The following is a 20,248-nucleotide window of genomic DNA, read 5'->3' as shown; positions in this document are numbered from 1 at the left end:
AATACCAACAATAAGATACATGTATGTCCATGCAGGTTTTTTTCTGTCTTAATTAGGAAGAGGTCTCTTGATTTTGGAAAGAATTATCGCTAAAAGTGCTGATTTGGTTAAGAAAAACGTTGAAAGTTTTTTTTTAAATAATGCATGATTTTAAATAAAATGTCTTTTTGGAAAAGCCCTTTTATAGGCGTCTGTTACAGAAAGTGGAATACCCCTGAAGACCTTTCAGATCTAGTGAAAATATCAAAGCTTGAAAGAAAGAGTATGTTGAAGATGATATTTCTCTTTAAACATGTAACTGCCGCTTAATATATATGCACAGTATATAACAATTGTACAGGATGACTTTATTGTTAATGTTAAAATAGCTTGTATATAGGGTAAACGTTTTAGTCAATATTTTCGAAAAGATAATACAAAGATAATAAAGATAATACATGTATAAGATACAATGAATATATTTTTTAATCGAGAGAGGTAAGAAAAATCAAACACCACCGATGTATTTTTCTAATAATTTTATTAATTTGCATCATAGTTTTACTTAAGAACAACGTGAACAAAGGTCATAATTTTTCTATATTCCATATATTCTGTTTTTGGTGTGTATCATTAAAAAAATTACATAAAAACGGATTCATATAATATGTTGCAATTATTAGTTGAAACGTTTGATAAGTAAAGCAGTGTCCATGGAAATAAATGAATATACATGTATTGTAAATAATTAATTTATGGAGGTATCTATAGGTTCAAAATATATATACTGTAAATAAATTACATGTATGTAGAGGTATTTATAAATAAACGTGTAAAAATGCTGAACATTATAGAGGTATTACGCATACAATATAATACAGCGAAAAAAATTATTAATTAAATGGCACATTATGCCTCAAAAATCCATTTGTTTTAATTCTTTAGAAATGTCAACAAAAAAAAGTTTAATAATTTGTTGATAATGGATTTAGAACATAATTATGAGATGTAAAACAGCTGAAGAAAATTGCGCTGAATGTGTAGTAATGTGTTGTAAAGGCAGCAAAAAGTAAAAGTAAACAAAGTAGTATTTTCACTTCCATACAAAATACACATTCTCTGCGATTATACCCATTGCTAACGAAAGCAAAAGATGGTTCATCTATATGGTAAATGAGAAAATTGTTTTGTAAACTGTAACTGTAACAAAATATCAACAATAAAAAAGGTTTTGAGGCATAATGGGCCTTTAAGATTCATTAATAAGTGGTTTGTGGATTCCTGACGCATAATGCGCCTTTAACAATAAGAATCAATGCAATCCACTATAAAATATTAAATTTCAAATAAGGAAGAAAAATGAAAAATTTAATGTAGTGTTATTGATTGCTAAGAAGCACCGAAAACTAGCAACGGGTCACGTGACATTAATTTGAATGATCAATTATCAGGGACTCCACTGAGGTTTATTTGACATGTCGGGACTGGGAACAATTTTTCGAGATTATTGTTCCATTTAATGTACATGTAGGTCTAGACCAGTAACATGTGTGCTAAATTTCAGATCATTCGTTCACTCGGTTTTTCCAGAATGATTATTCTAATTGTGAAAAAAATGATCCAAAATTGAAAAGAGTTGCAACGCTTTACACTCAAATCGGGCTAAAAATAGCACAAAAATACGATATTCAATTTATTCAGAGTATCTTTCTCATATATCTTTTACATAGTTTTCTGTTTAAATTGCCGCAGCTTTGTAAGAAATTCAATTTTTATATTTTAGTCTTTTGGACCTCAGTGGACCTCAGTGGAGTTCCTATCAAGAATTTTTTGTGAAAGTTGTAATCTATGTGCTCTGTAAATAATAATCATTATCATTTCTTTTCATTATAAATTTGCTTTTTAATTATCCCGTTTTTAACGTGATCTTTATCGGTGCTTCCATTTGAAGTTGTTTCCCCTGAGCTAGAGTCTCCCTCGGAATCACTTCGTGAGTCAGTTACCTTTAAAATAGAAAAAGAAAAACATGTAAATTCATAGTATTTAATTATCAAGTTTGTTAAATGAAGTTGTTTTTTTACATCTATACGGAAATAAGAGCTCGATTTTTGAGTCTGGATCATATATTAGTAAGTGACATCCAGGTGGCGGCAACTTCTTGTATTAGTTAGATCTATATAAATATATCAAGCCATTGTCATAATGACATTTTACCCCAACGGGTCTCATTAAACCAAATTGTTTAGTACACGGGGATGAACCCATATGGATCACAAAATTGACCATCGGTAAAGATATATGTAGATTTCCGCTGATCCAGATGTGCACTATAACACCATATATGAAAGAAAAAAAACATAGGTCAATCACAGGGTAAGTTTTGAACTATTTAAACATTTATATAAAATTCAAAGTTTTTTGTTTTAAAGTAAATTAGTTTTTTTGACCCTTGGTATACATGTATCTTTTAAAGTTACATGACAAGAAAGGACGCTATTGTCCTTTTATATATATAAAGGTCTTTTTGAGTGACAACAAGGTCATGGTCACAAATCGAGAATTCAACTTCTTACAAAGGAAGCTGGTGCTTCTTTGCTGCATTACTTTTGTGACCATTCATGTTTATTTTATTGAAAAACGAAGATTTTCCTCCATCCCCGGACATTTGCCGCCATTTTTTTCAAGGCGGCCTTTTGCCATCTCGTCTGTTTTGAAAGGGCGGGTATGAAATCAAATAAATACAAATGTATGTTTTAGGTTGTTTTAGTTTTGAAACAGAGGACAAAGTATGAAATATGTACTCGATTCTTAGAACAAATGTTAAAAAAACAAACTTGAATTCAATTCTTAGAGAAAATGATAAGGTTGAATTACCTCCCCTTGGCGTAGTTTTTGATAGACCATCTTGTATATATGGTATGACCATACACAGCTTAGTGCCATCAGTAAGTAGAGGAAGAAATTGAAGAAGTAATAGACGAATGGCAGTTTGTCAACAAAGTCTAAATACTCGTACGTGGTGTGGTATAGGACGCTGAAAAAAAAACGTTATAAATCACTTCTGTAGAACAGGCAAGAAAAGTAAGCCTAAGAATACATTTTTTTTCTTTGATAGGGCAACCATGTGTTATATAATGTTGTAAGGAAGTGTCTGCATCTTACAAAAGACTGGTAGGAAAAATCTTCACGGAATCATGATTTCAACTTCGTGAATGAACGTTGTCGTCTTTACGATTTCTACTTGATTATTTCACGATTTCAACAACTTTACGAATTCACGATTTCAACTTCAAAAATTTACGATTTCAACTTCGTGAAATCGAGAATTCATGAAGCTGAAATCGTGACTTCGTGAACTCCGTATATGTCGAAAACATGAATTTACTAAGTTAAAATTGTGTGAATTCACGAAAATGAAATCGGGAATTCATGAAGTTGAGATATCCCCACCGGTCTGTCGTAGTATCGGAAGACAAATTATGTCTACCACTAAAATCACCAAAAGCTTTCAAATATGTGTTACAAGTCTAAACAATCGGAATGATTGGCTATTATGACCGACGAAAAAGCCCAAAAAGTTGCAATTGTCCTTTCTCATTCCATAAAAGGCGTCGCGCTTCGGCGCGGACGCCAATAAAGCGATTAATTCTTTCGTTTTGGTACAAGCAATCTACACACAAACAAATACAGATTGTAACTTACCAATAAGGCAGCAGAAAGTGTCGAGATAGTGTCCAAACTAAGACAAAAATTGTGAAGAAACCGTCAGTAGCTTTCTTCCATTTGAGATAAATTCCTAATTTGGCAATCTGAAATAATGATTAAGAAGATATTAGATTAAAGGCCCATTATGCCTCAAGGACAAATAAATTTTTACATTTTTTTAGAGAGGGCAAACATGAATGTTATAATGTTTAAATAATTGTTTTAGAGAATGTCAATTGCTTGTTACATGTACTTGAATACATCAGTGATAAATGTGAAATAACTTATACAAGAAGCAAAATGTAAACAGCCTAGTACTTTGACTTCGATACCAAATAGTAGGCAAGTTAGTAGGCAAATACTAATTCACTATAAATGTTTGTTTGTTTTTTTTGCCAAAAAGCAACAGATGAAAAAGATAATTTTGGTATATGGCCAATGAGTAACTTTTTTGATACCATAGAAATACATCAAAATCAAAAAGCTATTGAGCAATAAAACTAAAAGCATTTCTTAGTGCCCTTTAAAAGTTATCTTATCAAAATATCTAAATAATACATTTTAATTGTTTTTTATCAATATCTGAAAGACTGAAAAAAAGGATGGAAAATGATTGCATTGTAGATAAATCGACTATCCCTTAAATTTCAATCTTACATGCACAATAAATATCCTCTATATTTTTAATGTCAAAGACACCGTTAACGTCTTTTTGACGTCATTTGTAAAATGACGTTAAGTGTCGTTATCTCATAAAGTCAAAAAGGAAAGAAAAAGAAAATGAAATTTTCATTTAAACATATTTCATAGCTATTCTTATAACATATATTACACATCTAAACCAGAGAAATATTTTATCACATATTCGTGCCGATTGTGCGACTCCGTAAAAATGATATTGCACGGCCGTTGTAAAAACATAGTACTTACACTAAATAGGCAAGTCAATGAAAAATGATTCTTTTTTTACTTAAAACTTTTGGTATGTGATAAAAAGAATATTGCATTCGTGTAAGATCATTACTAAATTTATTGAACTCGCTGAATAAAATAATATTAATAATTTATGCTCGCCACAGGCTCGCATCATATAATTTTATTCAACTCGTGCAATAAATTCAGTATTGAACTTGCACTCATTCAATATCTTCTATATACTATTGTAAATTATACCTCTAACCAGGGATCGGATGCATCGTGGATTATAAGAACTAGCGTACCAATTCTCACAAAATTTGTTAACCAGGAGAAATAAATCAAAACTATAGAAGCTATATGATGAATCAACATCTGTGTAAAATCCTGAAATAAAATAAATCAAGTTTAAAAAATCAAGAATACATACAAAAAACATCTATTATAATTTCGTGAACCTTCGGTACATTTCGTCTTTTTCCGTTTGTTATGAAAATATATTAAGCGTCCTTATCACGTAGAGCAAAAAAAAAACAATTCAAATCTCGTCATCTTCTCAAAAAAAAAAACGCTCTTTAGATATACATGTATAATAATATTATAAGATGTTAATTAAAACTAATATGAGATTTTACTGAAAGAAACTTGGACATTCCGTCATTTTCCGTGTGTTATAAAATATATTAATCGTCTATATGACGCAACAAAACAAATCTCGTAATCTTCTCCAGAGAGCGCACTTTACATTATATAATACTTAAGATGTCTGCAAGATTTCACATGATTTCACTGAATGATATCAGCTATAGAAGTGAAAAAACTCATTTTCAAAACCATAACCATTGAGAAATGAAATAACACAAAATGTTTGTCTACCTTTCAAAGCCGCTGTGTGTGTAAGGAAAACTCTTTTAGCACTAAAATTCTAACTAAATGAAAACTTTCCGGACATTAATTAACCATGTCTGGTAAAAGACATATGAATGTATTTTAACGTCTGTGTTATGCTTAATATTACCAATAAATGTTTAATATAATAAAAGGTTATTTTGCCCTTTCAAGATCCTGTAACACAATTTTTTTATGGTATTAAATCATAAATATGATGCTCCAATAAATTTGATCAATATTATAAGTTCAAAAATGCATGATTAGTAAAGATATTACCAAATTTACATTTCATGTAAATAAATGGAGGTAATTAGAAATTTGTTTTCTATAAAGTCTAAGCCAAATATTTCAATAAGAAATGAATGCATATATTTTAATGATTACATATATTGCACATAAACAGTTGCTGTACATATTCAACATATATTAACATATTGAAAATTGTTTTAGATGAATAATTATATTCATATATGAAATCTTACTTAAGTGTTTTTACAACATACAGGATCACTGCATTTTCAAACATTTTACTAACTGTTTGAAATAAACGGTTCACTTTATTTTTTGGTTCTCAAGGGACAAGAATTTCAAGAACTTTTTGAAAACTTAAAAGTAGAATTTAAACAATTTTTTTTATCGACTTAATTTTGAATCATACTTGAGAATAATTATGTTCTTGACAACTTTAAATTAGATTTAACTTTGACTTCTAGCCAAGTTTCTCACGAGAAGAAAATTTTTACAAAAAACAACCGAAGACACTGACTGCGACATTTTCAAAGTAATAAAACATTTTCAAGAAGAAAATTTATGAAATATTCGTTGTTCCTTGGGGAAATTAAAGATGATTGAATAAATTGTGAGAGTTTTACGGCATGTCTGAATATTCGTTTCAATTTCCAAGACAATTTGATTTCTTTTAAATACCAATTGAATTTAAAATTTTAACATTATGAATAGACCGTGTCTGTAAAAACAATGTATCTTTGGCCTTTATTTTTGGTGTTGATAATGTTTGAAGTGGTTTAATCAGATATATCAAGCGCCATTGAGTTCGGTTTAAAGGTATGTCACAAAATATGTTATTTCACGTTTAGAACTGCATGCCTCCATATAAGCCTCCCGTCCCTATAAAGAAAATTAACTTTAAGAAAAATGTACTAAGATTTTCAGAGAAGTACAAATATTCAAAATTTAAGTAATTATTTGCATGAATAACTGATTTTATAGTATATTATCACTATATTTCTACTGCAGTAACTAACATAGGGCTATTTTTGGAAATTGTGACCTTTATTTAAGTAGTTTTTGAGGACCGGAGTGCTGTTTCAATGTGTAAATAACTTTCTTTGTTCACTTGACAATTATAACTTTTTTGATACATTTTCAAAATTTTCATGAAAATTATCATATATCTGGATGTATGCTGCTTTAAGTGTTTAGGAAGACAAAAGTTTATACTACATGCTAGTTCCATAAAGAGTCAAACACATTTTGCAGGCAAAGCTAGGCAGCTGTATGTGTTGAAGGAATAATATTATCTATGCTGGGGCAGAAATCTATAGCCATGGCCAGAAATGAAATATATTTAGAATATTGATGGATAATTTATAATGTCTGTTGCGTTATTATCATTAATTATTGAAGTTAATTGTACAAAATATTGGCTTGAGTAACGTACATATCGGAGATAATCCAACCTATCAGCTAGGTTTGTTTTGTCTACCAATACAATTTACAGATGGAACAACTCACAGCCTCTGGTTCACCTAAAACATTTTGCTAAGCACGCGCTAGACACATATTTCATTATATATCTGGTTAACTTACAGTTTTACAGCGTAAAAAATCTTAACTGTCCAATTTTCGGTGTTATAGTTTTAGGTATTATGCTAGTCGTGAAAGTTATACGACGTTTTGTGTATTTTAGTAAAAATATAGAAAAAATATCAACGTCAAGGTTTATTCTACAGTCTACACTGTCATTTGTGATTTTCTAAGGGACCTTATGATAAATGTTCTATTCATTTGATAGATATTTCGTTTATATAATAGATGTTCCGTTTATAAATGTTCATTTTATATGATATATGTTCCGTTTATATGATATATGTTCCGTTTATATATGTTCCGTTTATATGATATATGTTCCGTTTATATGATATATGTTCCGTTTTTATGACAGATGTTCCGTTTATATGACAGCTGTTCCGTTTATATGACAGATGTTCCGTTTAAATGATATATGTTCCGTTTATATGATATATGTTCCGTTTATATGATATATGTTCCGTTTATATGACAGATGTCCCGTTTATATGACAGATGTTCCGTTTATATATGTTCGATTTATATGACAGATGTTCCGTTTACATGACAGATGTTCCGATTATATGATATATATGTTCTTAAGTGTTTTATTTATATGATACCTGTTCAATTTTAATGATATATTTTCCGTTCATATGGTATATGTTCCATTAATATGACAGATGTTCCATTTATATGACAGATGTTCCATTTATATGACAGATTGTTCCATTTATATGACAAATGTTCCATGTTTTGTTTATATGGTATATGTTCCGTTTATATTCTGTTTATATGGTATATGTTTCATTCAAAATGTATATGTTCCATTTATACGATAGATATTCCTTTTATATGATAAACATGAATATTATGTTAATAAGATATATGTCTCTGCCAACACTCTTCCTTATCTCATTTAAAGTAACAAATAGAAACAAACAATTAAAATTTATCTTACCGCTCTTTTATGGTCACTGACTAACGTGAAAATCAAACTCCAATAAAATCCCAGTTCTATCATGTAATACCAGTATATACCATGTGATATATCCTGAAATATACATAGCCTAAGTTATATCATGTAATACTAGTATATACCATTGGAAACATCCTGAAATATGCATAACCCCGATTATATCATGTAATACCAGTATATAACATGTGATATTTCCCGAAATATACATAATCCAAGCTCTACCATGTAATACCAGTATAGACCATGTGATACATCCTGAAATATACATAACCCCAGTTATATCATGTAATACCAGTAGATACCATGTGACACATCCTGAAATATACAAAGCCTCAGTTAAATCATGTGATACCTTTATATACCATGTAATACATCTTGAAATATTAATGATCCCAGTTATATTATGTAATACCAGTTTATACCATGTGATACATCTTGAAATAAACATAATCCCAGTTTTATCATGTTATACCAATCTATACTATGTGATACGTCTTTGAATATAAATGATCCAATTTATACTATGTGTTACCGGTATATACCATGTGATACGTCCTGAAATATACATAACACCTGTTATCTCATGTAATACCAGTATACACCATGTGAAACATTCTGAAATATACATAACCCCATTTATATCATGTAATACCAATCTATAACATGTGATACGTCTTTAAATATAAATGATCCCATTTATTCCACGTGATACCGGTATAAACCGTCTGATATATTTTGAAATATACATAACCCCGTTGTATCATGTTATACCTGAATTACACCATGTGAAACATTCTGATATTTACATAACCCCATTTATATCATATAATACCAGTATATACCATGTGATACATCCTGAAATATACATAACCCCTGTTCTGTCAAGGTTAACAGTCAACGTACCGTTCAACAAATTATATAGATATAAGTTAAATATTTGAAGGATGATAAAATTAATAAAGTAACATTTACCTGTTTTGGCCATCCTGTCCAAACTTCTTTACTAGAACTAAACCAGGATTTCTGGAAGAACAATAAGATTTCTGAATTGAAATAACAATAAGATTTCTGCATTAATATCATAAGTCAATCTGATTAAAATCATCTCTAAATAACATTCTGCTTTTAGATCTGACCGTGACCAAATACAAAATCATTTTCTGGTGACCTTTCACACAGCCAATCATCGGCGAGCTTTGAGGCGCTGTTATATGTCGCAACGACGCTAATGATCGCACAGTATGTCTTATTTTTAAATAATATAAATTCTGCCTTTGTAGGCAAAATATGTATTTACTATGGTGGTGGAAAATGCTCTGAAACTTGCTTACATTCTGTCACTCTTTTTTATTATTTTATTATCCACAATAGAGGCTTTAAATTAGCATTTTTTTTCTGATTACAGAACAAAATGATAATTTGAAAGGTGCATCGTAAAAGATTTTTATTGACACATAGTGAAAGGAAAAAACAAGATTTGGAACGATGAAATTTTCCTATGTATGTAAGTAATCTGTTATGTCATTCACTGTTGAGTTCATAGACGTTAGGATGCCTTATATTTTCAGGAAATGTGAAATGGCTTGGAATTGATGGACTCAGTGTGATTTGAAATTAAGTTTACTGTGTGTCATTAAAAAGTGTTTTAACTTTGGTGCACCTATCGCATTGATACTTTTTTCATCTTGAGATATGATCACTATTAACAACACAGCACTACAATGCTGGAACCGAAATTCTTTACCAATATAGAGATACATGTATGCCAGGCCGCACATCCTTTCATACTTTTAGAAATTTCAATCTTGATGTTCCCAGATTGATAGACAGTTCTAAAAAATGGAATTTAAATAAACCATTTCAAGACATTTTTGTGAAAATAAGCCTTCTTAATTAACAATTACAATAATAAAATGGCATATTTTAAAATCTGTCTTGTAATAAAAGGGGGGACAACTCTTTGTCCATTTCTCGTAAGAGAATGGGAAATCCTGTGATGTGTGTATTTGGTCCTTGCATGCCATGCCCTCTGTGTATATAAATGGCCAAATGGTTGAAAATCTCCTAATATATCGACAACGTTTTCAGGGAGTGTTGGTATAGAAACGTCTGGTGCAAAATCTTAATGTTCTTAAAAACTGTTGAAATGGTAATTAAGAGTTATAAAAACCTTCTTAGGACTGAATGTTACTTCTGTGAGGTAAGTTAAGGACATTTTCAATGTCTAAAAACTAGTCAGGACTTTGCATGTCCTAATTAGGAGTTTTAAACACTTATTAGGACATATATAAAATTCCTAATTTTTTTTACTTATTTTTTTTTTTTTTTTTTGGTGTAAAAAGCTTTATTTTACATTAAGTTTTTTGAAGTTGCTCCTAATAAAAATTATATTTCTCAATTCCAAAAAATGCTTCTTTTATTCCTTCCAATTAGGCTTTTACAATTACTTATCTATAGTTAAAAAGTTGTAATTAGGTTTATTTCTCCTTATTATGAGTAAAAAATTCTATTTAATTTACAAACTGTAATAATTTTTAATCTCTTTTCTCATATTTAGGTTATTTTAAATTACAGGCGAAAGGTAATAAAAAAAAGTAGTATTGAGGCTTTTAAAGTCCTTATTACGATTTCAACAGTATGTTTAGAACCAGACGGTGCCATATCAAATTACCTTTGCAAACGTTTTATTGAGATGTTCGACCATGCGACCACATACACGCATCGAGGACATACAAGGAAAGTGACCGTGCGACCTCATACACGCATCACAGGATTCCCCAGCATCACAGGATTCCACGAGAAAGGGACAAAAAGCTGTCCGCCCTTTTGAAAAAGGGCAGACTTAAAAATATGCCTTTGCCTTATTGTTATTGATAAGAAGGCTAATTTTAACAGAAATGACTTGAATTGGTTTATATACGACAATAGTAATGCAAACCGGACGGGTATCAGTTTCGATCTTTTTAAGTCCGCAATGAAATTTTAAAAATACCATATATAATTTCTTGGGAAATTTTGTGTTTTAACTTTATTCCACTTTTCATTCTCTGTATAGAATGATATATGACAGAATTATTTCAAATTTCTTAAACATCGACGTTTCAAATACGTTTTATATGCATCAAATATTGAAGATAAATTTCACACTTTGTTTTCAAATATTTACGGTTAACCTTGGGGCATTTTTCGCCAAAGTTCGCATTTAATTTCTATATTCGACAAACTCTACTTGTAATAGAAAAGGTAATGTGATGGGCTGCAAAAAAAAAAAGAAAAAAAAAGATTAAACTTAAAAAGATTAAACTTGAGCAGCCGACAATTCTGGCACTGGTAAGACTATACATATTTGCAAGTCTTATCTTACCCGCTGAATTTGTGAAATTTACTTTTCAAAACTCCCGATTTTTTTTAAATGTCTATTAATCTGGTATATCAAGCCTGGAATTTCTAAACTTAGTCATTAGTAATGAGCTGGTTCACTCTGCAAGGATGATACACTAGTAAAAATAATTTCGGTTCCAGAATTGTAAAAGGTGCAGTGTTGTAAATATATACATTGTAAGTTGTCATATATACTTATTTTTCATCAAAGCTCATTCAAAGTTTTAACAAAATCAATTCTTTTATCAAGTTTTCAACATGCTTTATTTCTATGTAACTGTAGCATGTGCCTTTAAAATTTCATTTGTTATATTTTCTCAAGATGGAAAAGTTATAAATGTGATAGATCAACATTTTTTAAATGACACACAGTGAACTTTTTTTTCAAATCACACTGAGTGCATCAATTCAATGTCATTTGACATTTACCTGAAAATAAAACGAATCCCTATGTTTATGAACGCAACAGTGAATGACATAACAAATTTCTTACATACATAGTCCGAATCTTGTTTTGTTCTGCAACCGCGTGTCAATGAAAAAGCTTTTTCGATGCACCTTCACATTGACATTTTTTGTCATCAGAAAAAAATCACAAATGATAGTTTAAATCTAGGTCAGTTCTAAACTGACCAAATAGCGAACAGTGCAGACCATAGGCGTGTAGACCCATAACTTGTGTGCAAAATTTCAGATCATTCATTCACTCCGTTTTTCCAGAATAGTTATTCTAATTGTGAATAAATGACCCAAAATTAAAAAGCGTTGCAACACTTTTCACTCAAATCGGGCTAAGAATATATATTTTTCAATTTACATGTATTTCTAAGTATATTTCTTAATAACCGTTTGCATATCTATTTATTTAAAGTGCCTCAACTGATCTGATCTATATATACAAATTCATATTTAATGTAATTAGGCTTTTATACCTCAGTGGAGTTCCTTTAAAGTTCTTACAACCCTTTGTTAATTGAAGACAAGGCTAGTCCATTCTGGTAAAGATTATTGATCCACTTCCTGTTAATTCGCGTGTTGTAAATCTTTTGGGAATGCCTTTTCCGTGTTTTTAAGATCTATTCGCGATATTTTAAATCAATAGCTTGTTACATCAAACTTATACATTATTCAGTACTGACCACGTTAATGACAAACAATTATGTTGAAATGTGACTCATGTACAATGTAATAGGTCACGTGGGTAGTAAATATGTGCTTAAAATTGATGATTAACTGTATTCTAGAATTGTCGGGTTTCTGGTTCGTTTAACAATGACTTAGTTATTCGGCGTCCATTGGGAACGTATTCATACAAGCTTTCTTTTATAACTAACTTTTAGAATTTCATCTTCACTGGCAAACTTTAATGTAGTGTTAAAAGCTACATGCGTCCAGATGATCCAGATTATAAGAAGAAAATCAAACTTGAGAAAAAAAATGTTCTAAGAATTTAAGAAAAGTAAAAAGGATTCAAGATCCAAGTAATAATTTACATGTTATATGCGAATAATGACTGATTTTGCAATATTTATCGCTTTATTTCTACTCTACGTTCGCAATGTGTATATAAATTACTTTCTTTGTTCACTTTACAATATTTTACATTAAATTTTTCAAATTTTTCTTGAATAAACGCATGAAAATGTAGGCATATTGCTTTAACAGCGTATGCAGGATAAACTATGATTCATATATAATTGTAAATAGATATCGTGTTATTAATATGATTATTAAATCGGATGTCATAGATAATAAGGAACAAATTTAAAAAGTATCTGAACATTTGGTAATATACTTACATTCCAAAGTACACACAAGCCGTATATAAAAGATATGGTCCGGAACAGAAAATGCCATCTGAAATTTGTAAACATTCATATGAATAAATAAATAGATTGTACACTTTAAAGGTGAATCACTGGTACATTTTTTCAATGAGGTATCAAAAATTATTTTAAATGGTTGTAAGTTAAACATGTAAACATGAACATACTGTACACTCAATGGTAAGCACTGTCCACCCAGTGCCTTTTCACAGGCTCCTGGCATTAATTGGGAAAATTATACGACATTCGAGAAATTAGTAGTTTTTAATAGTTAAAAAAAACCTCATGTCTTGTAAGTTACTTAACAGGTGTATAATCATACAAAGTATTTCCTGTCACTTCTTTTAAAAGCATTACATAATAGTTTAAATTATCTGAAAGGTCGAAACAATTTGATATTTTTAGGCTTCAGCTGCTAATTTTCTTTTTTCAAATTTGAAAGGAAAATAAATATTGTTTTGTCTTACAGCGGAATTAGTCATCAAAATGTCAAAATACATATACTAGTGCTATATACATGTACATGATAAGATTTTTAGAAATAATTTAGAAAACTGACACCAGTAAATCACCATAGAAACCGAACTGTGATACAAATTAACATATGCTTTTTTGTTCAAACGAAAGTTACCGCCTTGAAAAAATCTTTCGCATTATATTGATATTGTCGTGATTAAAAGAGATATTGGTATAAAAGAACACATGTGTCTTATAAAAAAATACGATTAAACATATGGTGGCATAGAGGTGACATGTGTGTGTTTATTTATCTCGTGCGCACGACATAGAATCTCATGCGCACCACTTAATTATCTCGTGCGCACGAGTTTCTAAGTCGTGCACACGAGTTACTATAGTCTTGTGCACAAGATTATTAAGTGATGTGCACGAGTTACTAAGTCGTGCTAACGAGATAATTAAGTTGTGCTTACGAGATACTGTGTTTTCAAGCGGGGGTGGGGGGGGGCAATTACTTAGTAAAATTATTGTCTGGTCTATGGGCAAGTAAAAACCTTAAGTACATGTAGTAGTTTCAAAGATTTATGTTACATATGAAACTTTAACCAGGAATTTTCTAAGTTAAAAATTGATATATTTAGTGTTATCTTATTGATTAATGATCTCGAGCGCACGGTATAGTAACTCGTGCGAATGACAAAGTATATCGTGGGCACCACTAATTGATCTCGTGCGCACGACTTAGTAACTCGGGCACACGACATAGTAACTCTTGCGCACGACATAGTATATCGTTCGCTTGAGATAAATGACAATACACACGTGTCACCTCTGTGCCACCGTAGTAGGAAGGCAGCTAGTGAATTTTCGCGTGACAAAACAAATATTTAATAAATATCGTTTACATCATCGAAAAATATTTAATAAAGATCGTCTACACCATTGAGAAAATCCTACGCTCGTTTTACAATAATCCTTAGAGAGTGAAAGAAAACTTGGCATCTGTATCCAGACACCAAATCGATGACAAAAAAGTGAAGGATTCAGATGTGTTATACGATCATTCTACGGTATCTTAACAACCACAAACAAATTAGCTTCTTATATTGTTGCTGATGCTTTGCAAAAAATATTATGCATTTTCGTTTATAAGGAATGGAACCGCATGAAAATGACAAGGTTACAATGTGAAGTATATACATGTATTCAAGATCATGTTATTTCCATCAACAAATAAAGGCAATATCTATTATCATTCCGTTTACAATATTAAACATTTCAGCTAAATCAAACATATTTTCGTGCATTGCTTTTGTTTTTGTAAATAGGACAAAAATTATATTTATATGAATATTTATGTATCAGAATGGCTTATTGTGCATACCTAAAGACTTATATTCTATAGCTGACACTAGCGCAAATGTTGTAAATAATGAGTAATAATAATAAATGTTTATAAACATAAAAATTATGGTTATTTAAGCTGGTACTTACCCGCTTTCGCAAAATTTACGAATAGGAGGCGTGGCATCTTGCCTTTTTCGTTTTTTAAGCCACACCTCTATTTGTCTCTCTGTTAGGTCAGTTTGCTTTGACAGTAACTGAAACAATTTATGAAATAAACCTGTATTTATTAAAAAGAATATTGCAATTGAAATAATATTTCTGCAAGGGGCGTGAGAGATGTTGCACTTTTCCATTATCCCACATATACAGACATCAACAAACCGAGTTTACAATTTTCATGTTATTTTGTTATGATTGATGGTTCCGAGGGATCAATTTTTTTACAAATTCATTTATTTGCTTTGGCTGTGCCTGACACATTTAAACATTTTTTCTTCAAATTCATCATTGCATAGTAGCGCAGTTAAGATATCAAAGTAGTCTTCATTTCATACGTATCATCATTTTCATTATCATCATCATTATCATCATCATCATCAACATCATCAACATCATCATCATTTTTATCATCACCACCACCATCATCATCAGCATCATTTTTTCATCATCATCAGCATCAACACCATTATCATCAGCATCATCATCATCAGCATCATTATTTCTATTCGTTTTTCAATTCTTCATGAAATTCATATTTTCAAATATTGAAAATGATAAAAGTAATATCATATATCAACTACAACAATAAAAGTTATCCATTTGCAAGAACACTTTCTTGTATAACCAGAAACCATGTGTTAATAATTGATAGCTTTTCTACTAAATTAGTTACAATGAACATGTTATATGGTATGCATGCCCTATGCTTTTCCTTTCGTGTGTTTAATTGGTATGTTTTAATGTTTCATTGACATTCCTAATCTCTTTTGTCCATCTTTCAATCTGGACTCAACCATTTATCATTTTTAGGGGTAAAAAGTACTGACTAAACAGTGCAGACCATGATCAGATGGCGCGAATATGCCAGGTGATCTTGGTCTGCACTGGTAGTATGGGTAGATTCAGGTGTCAACAGCAGGGTGGGGGCTTATATCAGGTGACTTTCCATTATACCGGTAAAAGAACGGACTCGGATGATGTCAAGTTGGCAACTTAGAAGTATAACTAAAGACTTTCAATAAGCTTGCTGAATAGCTTCCCTTTATAAAAGAATTTAACGATATTTCCACAATGGTAAATGGCAAGCTCTTTATGGAAGTTGGAACCACATAGATAAATAATAAGCTACTTATAGGAGATAAATGATAAGGTCTTTGTTGATGCTGGAGCAACAGCGGGAAATGACAAATTCATTATGGAAGTTGGGGCCACAGCGGTAAATGCCAATCTACATTTGGAAGTTGGAGTCACAATTAGAAATAACAGACCTGAAAAAAGTCGGAGCCACATCTGTAATTGACAAGCTACTTATGAAAGTTAGATTCACATCGGTAAAGGAAAAGTCAATGTCAAGCTTCTAATGAAAGTTGGAATCACAGAAGTACATGTAAATGCCAAGCTTCTAATAGAAGTTGAAGCCACAGCGGTAAATGTCAAGCTCCTTATGGACGTTGGAGCCACGGATATAAATGAGAAGGAACTTATTGTAGATTAAGCCACGGCGGTTAAAGACAAGCTCTTTATGGAAGTTGAAGCCACGGCGGTAAATGATAAGCTCTTTATGGAAGCTGAAGCCACAGCGGTAAATGTCAAGCTCCAAATGGAAGTTGAAGCCACAGCGGTAAATGTCAAGCTCCTAATGGAAGTTGAAGCCACAGCGGTAAATGCCAAGCTCCTTATGGAAGTTGGAGTCACAGATATAAATGAGAAGGTACTTATTGTAGATGAAGCCACGGCGATTAAAGACAAGCTCTTTATGGAAGTTGAAGCCACGGCGGTAAATGATAAGCTCTTTATGGAAGTAAGAGTATCAGCGGTAAATGACAAGAAGTGGTTTATAAATCAGTGATCTTAAACACTTGAATGCCATTAATCTTTTGATCTTATGTACAAATAATGGCTCAAACTTACCTGGAAGTCGTGTTTCTGTTTGTGTATTTTGTTCTTCCTATAGGCCGCCTCAAGTTGTGGGATTGGCGTCAATTTACACTGTTGTTTTCTTGGAATTCCCAAATAATACCCGACAGGTGTTAAAATTAATCTATAAATAAACATATAAGAGTTCTGATAAAAAAATATTAATATATTGGCTACCATATAAGAGCGGATACAAGGTTTTAAGGTCCGACTTAATATCTTTGCTTCTTAATCAAGATAATCGGTAGACTTTGGGACAAATCTACAAACCTTCAGTCCTACCAACAACGGATGAAAGAGCTGGTGAAAGACACAGGGAATTCAGCTTAAGAAGACGCCCTCCACCCACTTCCCCGCCGTGAGATCTTATCTTGGCCGACAAGGGTGCCGATAATTCTTGGACATATGGTTAAATCCGGTGCACAATATACAATATTTTCTAAAAAGAACGAACACCGGACACGACATCCATTCTGCACTTACTACTATGTCAGTCACACATCTAACACAATTAGTTATTTTCTGGAGTCTTAATTTGCCTCATAGAATTGTTCAATAACAATTAATTAATAAAGTACTTATATGAAAATATGACGATACTTACAATACTGTATATTCTTATTGAACAACATTGACGCTTAAAGGGACTCCACTGAGGTTTTTTTTACAAATATAACAGAAAACATTTTACTTAAAGTCTATTTTTACACGTTATGTGACACAAAGTTTATTTATACATTGTTTTATTAGTATTTATGTATTAATACTTCATGAACAATGCCAACAAAGTCGCTTTAACTGCCAACCACTCTCCCTTTAAAATGATATATATAGACGTCCTGTCATTAAAATTTAATACAATTCATTTTTGACGTCAGCAATCAACCGCTTGATTACAGATGAAAAAATAAAAAAAAAACAGCAAATATTAAACAAAGTGAATGGTCCAATCGATTTTTGTGGAGAGAAAACAATGGGGATAAATGTAACTAAACTATAGACGAATTCAATGGCTATATGATCGAATAAAGCTCTTTTTTTCGTACGAACAGCTTGTACATGTTTGAATCGTATAGAACTATGTCACTAGACCGTGATTTCACAAATGTTCGATTTTCAACTCTTATTGTTATTTATATATAACATATCGCATGAATAACAATATTAAAAATATATTGAGCGGCATGGCCGAGTGGTTAATGATCGCTAGCTGCATGGGTTCAAACCCCGTCAGGGGCTAGTCGTTGTTTCCTTGAGCAAGAAACTTTACACTCATTGCTCAGTTACTGGTTGGTTTCAGGAACGGATTCGAAAGTCGGCCTATAAGCTTATAGCTTTCTACTCAATATAGCATCTTTGATATTGAAGAGGTATATCAACATTGCATTATTAAAGACCAATATCTTTGACTCTTAGACTTTGACTTTCAAACTCATAGAACATAAAGTTATTTTGTATTTCGATGTACACTTCATGCTTTTACTTGATGAAATTGTTCTTAACATACTCTTCCCTTGACAACTTCAAATACAATTTATTGTTATTATTATTTTTATTATTTTTCTAAAAAAAATTTGATGGGTTAGTGCGCGGGTGGGTGAGGGGGGTCTTCAGTGGGGGGGGGGGGGGGTTGGCGGAGGAGTTTGTGATATATAAAATAGGCCTAGTTTTCGATATTAAGCATCTATATACACGTCAAAGAAGACAAAGCTGAACATTGTGAAAAAGAGTAGCTGTACTATCTTCTATAAATTCAAAGTGACTCGATTAATTAAACCATGTGTAGTTTTAGTGACCGATAATTAAGCACGAACATTCGAATATGAACGCAATATGAATGCTTGTAATTTTCGTTGCGAAAATAATCTGATAATGTTATGTACCAAGTAATTATACATGATCATAATTACCAAATACATGTATATCAAACGTAGGTATTTTGGATAAATGTGTTCTTTTATAAACATAGAATTTAGATAATTTAAACAACATTCTGTGAAAAATAATTAGTTTATTAAATATATTTTAATATAGCACACATTCACGTATATTCTAAATAAATATAAAACTGATAAGCGAATGGGCTGGGCAACATGTGTTTGCAACATTAGATAAAAGCCTTCAAAGATGAAATTTAATTGTATATTATACATGTATATTGTTTACCTTTCCACGATGACCCTAAGAAAGACAAAGCTAACGCCGACGACGATACACCAATGCAGATCCCAAATCTGAGGGAGGTAGATGCTTGATTCCGGCTCGTTGCGTAAATCCTTCCAGCCATACGATTTCCCCATAAACACTCCCGGGAACCACAAACTTTCATCCCAAATTACATCAGTAAAAGATTTCATCATCAACTTATTCCTTTCACTTTTTTTTCCTATCTCATAATGCGCAAATCGATCTCTGTTATGTACAGAATGCAAAATGTCTGGCGAAGGCGCTTTACTGATACCAAGCGTCTATTAAGATCGATTCGCATCATTACAGACGACTTGGCTCTAATACTTTATTCCAGGGGAATCATGATAGTCTGAGAGGGAAAATGTATCTCGCAAACGCTCTGAGATCGATATATGCGACTAATGTAAATAATAAAAACATAATTTACGAAATTATTTGTCATAGATAACCAAATATCGGCTGTTATTTTTCTCATCATTACAATATAAAATTAACAATGCCAGGACTATTTTATTTCGGATCAATACGCGCCATATAATACATTTTTCTCTCTCATTTATTCAAATCTTTGCAAATCAGAATTATTTCTCATTTATCTTTTTTCCAATGCATTAAAGTTTACTTTATGTCT

General features: G+C 31.4%; 1 protein-coding gene across 1 annotated transcript; it reads right to left on the bottom strand.

Moving 5' to 3' along the window:
- Nucleotides 1-504: 504 nt before the first annotated feature.
- On the bottom strand, nt 505-20,013 carry LOC132728529 (ceramide synthase 2-like). The gene is made up of 10 exons (XM_060714167.1): nt 19,594-20,013; nt 17,422-17,551; nt 15,439-15,545; nt 13,459-13,516; nt 9,251-9,301; nt 8,261-8,353; nt 4,858-4,986; nt 3,682-3,788; nt 2,854-3,013; nt 505-1,982 (listed from the first exon to the last, which is right to left on the bottom strand). The coding sequence occupies exons 1-10, from the start codon at nt 19,785-19,787 to the stop codon at nt 1,854-1,856; spliced, it is 1,158 nt and encodes a 385-aa protein (XP_060570150.1). The 5' UTR covers nt 19,788-20,013; the 3' UTR covers nt 505-1,853.
- Nucleotides 20,014-20,248: the final 235 nt, after the last annotated feature.

This window comes from Ruditapes philippinarum, unplaced genomic scaffold (genome assembly GCF_026571515.1).
Source record: "Ruditapes philippinarum isolate M1 unplaced genomic scaffold, ASM2657151v2 ctg5821_1_1_1_1, whole genome shotgun sequence".
Lineage (NCBI taxonomy): Eukaryota > Metazoa > Mollusca > Bivalvia > Venerida > Veneridae > Ruditapes > Ruditapes philippinarum.
The sequence above is the reverse complement of the archived record's forward strand: the minus strand, read 5'-3'. Positions and strand labels throughout refer to the sequence as shown.

Bases quoted from the DNA above. Each gene is read 5' to 3' on its own strand.
- LOC132728529 (XM_060714167.1), bottom strand. From the start codon at position 19,787: ATGATGAAATCTTTTACTGATGTAATTTGGGATGAAAGTTTGTGGTTC. The intron at 4,987-8,260 runs GTAAGATAAATT...ATTTTATTTCAG, and splicing joins TCAGTGACCATAAAAGAGCG to GATTTTACACAGATGTTGAT. The intron at 3,789-4,857 runs GTATAATTTACA...TCATTATTTCAG, and splicing joins CATCCGATCCCTGGTTAGAG to ATTGCCAAATTAGGAATTTA.